The sequence below is a fragment of the Myotis brandtii genome, unplaced genomic scaffold (genome assembly GCF_000412655.1).
Source record: "Myotis brandtii unplaced genomic scaffold, ASM41265v1 scaffold8, whole genome shotgun sequence".
Lineage (NCBI taxonomy): Eukaryota > Metazoa > Chordata > Mammalia > Chiroptera > Vespertilionidae > Myotis > Myotis brandtii.
In genome coordinates this window covers 6,939,485-6,942,677 of record NW_005371219.1, presented here as the reverse complement: position 1 = coordinate 6,942,677, position 3,193 = coordinate 6,939,485, and the positions used below count along the sequence as shown (strand labels likewise).

At 47.1% G+C, this 3,193-nt stretch overlaps 1 protein-coding gene across 1 annotated transcript in view; it reads left to right on the top strand.

Moving 5' to 3' along the window:
- The first annotated feature begins 381 nt into the window (after positions 1–381).
- Positions 382–3,193, top strand: part of CDC40 (cell division cycle 40) — a 50,708-nt gene continuing 47,896 nt past the window's right edge. The window contains exons 1-2 of the mRNA XM_005883755.2: positions 382–509; positions 671–917. Coding sequence (XP_005883817.1) covers positions 729–917 — 189 coding nt within the window. The 5' untranslated portion in view covers positions 382–509; positions 671–728. The remainder of the gene's footprint in view (positions 510–670; positions 918–3,193) is intronic.

Below are 3,193 nucleotides of genomic sequence, written 5' to 3'. Positions count from 1 at the left end.
CCCGCGCGCCCCGCTCCACAACCGGGCGCGGGGACCAGCGCCTGAAGCAGGGGGGACCGCTGGACTCTCGCCACCTAACCTCCCACCCTTCCCATCAGGAGCTATTCCCCGCCAGTCAGCGTCTTCCAACTTCAGATTCTCGCCTTCCTCTTCAGCCCCCAGGACCAAGGTGCAGCCGTGGAGGGAAACTCAGCCTCCGCCCCCTCGCCCATAAGCGGGGATGAGTATCAATCTTCCCCCCTTTCCTGAGGTTTCATGGTATTGCCCAATCCTCAATTTGGGGGAGGGGACGGAGAGAACACTGCCTGGCCAGGGAATGAGGGAAGATGATAGCCAATTGAATGAACCATCCATTCGGGGGCGGGGTCAAAGAGATGCCTGCCGGCCCCGCCCCCTCGATCTAAACTACATTTCCCATTGTGCCTCTGGTTTCCTGTCGCGCTGCACGCCGGGAGTGCAGGACTCCGACCGGCAAAGTATATCGGAATTCGTAGTCTTAAGTCAAAAAGGTCCTGAAAGTTATAAGCTAATATAATTCTATTTCCCTCGATACATGTTCCAAATTATCAGTTATGCTGTACTTATTCTAATGCTAATTAATTTATTTAAAGTGTCATAAATTATTGCTTAGCAAAGGAACTAAACAAGGTGCGCATTGGCAATCTTTCAGGACCTGGGAGCCGCCGCTTCTTCCGCCGGGGCCTGGTCTCCGCAGCTCTACCGCCGTCATGTCGGCTGCGATTGCAGCTCTGGCTGCTTCTTACGGTTCGGGTTCAGGGTCCGAATCGGACTCGGACAGTGAGGGCGGACGGTGTCCACTGCCAGCGGCGGACTCCCTCATGCACTTGACTAAGTCGCCTTCCGCCAAGCCCTCTCTGGCGGTGGCGGTGGACGCGGCTCCGGAGGTGGCAGTTAAGGTAAGCGCTTTTGCCCCGGCCGCGGTGCGGGAATGGGCTTCTACTCCAAAACCTGGCGGTGGCTTGTTAGGCCCCGTGTTACCTCTTGCTCCGTGCCGAGAGACGAGTTGCTGACGCTTGGAGTTCTTCTCCTCCCCACATGCATCCTCCTCGGGAGAAGCCAGGAAGTGGGAGTTCAGGACAGCGCTCCGCTGCTCCCTGCCTTCGCCTGCCCGTGGGGAGAGGGAGTGAAAGTCGAATGTATGGATTAGGATGTGGCCTGGCTGGAGCAGGTGTCATCTCAAAAGATAAGAAAGGCTAACTCCGGACTTCTCAAACTAGAGCGGATGCCCTCACTGGATGTGAGCAGTGGCCTGGCTTTGTTTTGTTTTTGAAGTTTGAACTGGATTCCCAGCTCCACCCCTTGTCTGGACTTGGCCAAGTTTCCTACCTGTGCAATAGAGATCATCTTAAAAGCACATACTGTGTGAGTGGATTATTGTGGGGGTGAAGTGAAACGGCGTAAATGGAGCGTATAGCCTGGTATCTAATATAGTGCGATAAGTGTTGTTAGCTCTTTTGATTGTATAGGTCCATACAGTGAGAAAAGAACTTGGATTTCAGAAGGAATGCATGACCCCAGTTGAGAGAGGCGATAGAGGGAGAAATCGGGTTATATAGTTGATTTAACAAATATGGAACACATGTTATTTATCAGGAACTGTTCTAAGGGCTGATGACACAGAGGCCAACAAGCCAGGCATCTTTGCCGTCACGGGTCACATTCAATGGAAGAGGCAGCCAAAAAATGTGAGCAGATAGAGTGGCAGATTGGACTGCGTACTGTGAAGGGGGAAAATAGAGTATTATGATAGAGAATAATGCAGGAGTAGGACTTCAATAGATAGGTCAGAGAAGTCCTCTCTGAAGCCAGCCACGCTCAAGCGAAGGTTAGAGATCCCAGGCAAAGGAGACAGCAAGCCTTGAGATGGCACAGAGTTTAATGTGTTCGAATAGCGGAGGGGAAGTCAGTGTGTCTGGAGCCCAGGGAGAGCATCTGCCAGTTGGTAGCCTAGGCCCCAAAGGGGGTGGTGATCAGAAGCTCAGGGGAGGCAGTGTGCAAAAATTCCTTGGTATTTACGATGTTCCCAGGGTCATTGTGTTATCACTTACGTCATTTACAAATTCCCCAAACTTATACATCAGCTCCTGAGCCCTCATTCCTTTCACAGCTCAGGTTTTGGGATCTCTCTCCTACTTCTTCATTGCATTTTCTCCTCAACCCAGAGCAGCCTGGTTGTAGCTTCTTGGGCAAACTCTTGGAGTTGTATGATACCATAAAGCATTTAAAGCACTCTGCCAGGCACACTATTCTTATTATGTCCAATTGTAAACTCCTTGCTAGCTCCGGAGCTATTAAGCCTCTTTCTTAGGATGGCTCTCAGGCACCTTCAGTCCCATTTTGAATAATGATTCCAACCCATTAGTCTAAGCCAAGAAGAGGGGGTCTTCCTTTACTCTTCTTCCTCAGCCCTTGAAGCTAGTCATTCGGCTTATTCTAACATTTCTGCCAGGCCCTACACTGGGCCATAAAATAAGTCTCAATAAATTTTAAATCATGCTATCATGTTCTGTGACCACAGTGCATCTAAGCTGAATCAGCCACAAAGGATAACTATAAAATTCCCATCTTTGAAATATGAAATTGTACTTGTTAGTAACTTATGAGCCAAAAAAAAAGTAATAGAGAATATTTTGAACTGAACAATCAGGGAAATAATATTATTCAGAACTTGTGAGGTACAGCCATGGCAATATTTAAGTATAGTCTTAAATACATGTAATAGAAAAGAAGAAAGTCAGAAAGTTAGTATGGTAGGCATCCTCTCTTTTGGATTACTTTTTTAAAATCATTCCATTCTTTTCCTGTACTCACTTCTAACTTATGCCCTCAATTTCTGGTAAGTGGTTAGTCCTAAAACTTAAAACATGTCTGAGTTGATACCTTTGCCTCTTAGTGAACAGTGCAAGAACACTTCACTTAGCTATTATTGTCATTCATTTAAAACTCAAAAGATAACAGCAAGTGAGTCTGATTCTTGGCATCTCATTATGCAAGAGATCTGTTTCTGCCTGTAGTGCATACTTAAGAAGGTCTTTAAGTGAGGGTTAACTGGTGGCAGCTACTTTGTTTTAGTTTGTCGTTAAAATGCTTTTATTTAACCCTCTTTCTTTTTTTAATATATATATTTTATTGATTTTTTACAGAGAGGAAGGGAGAGGGATAGAGAGTTTAG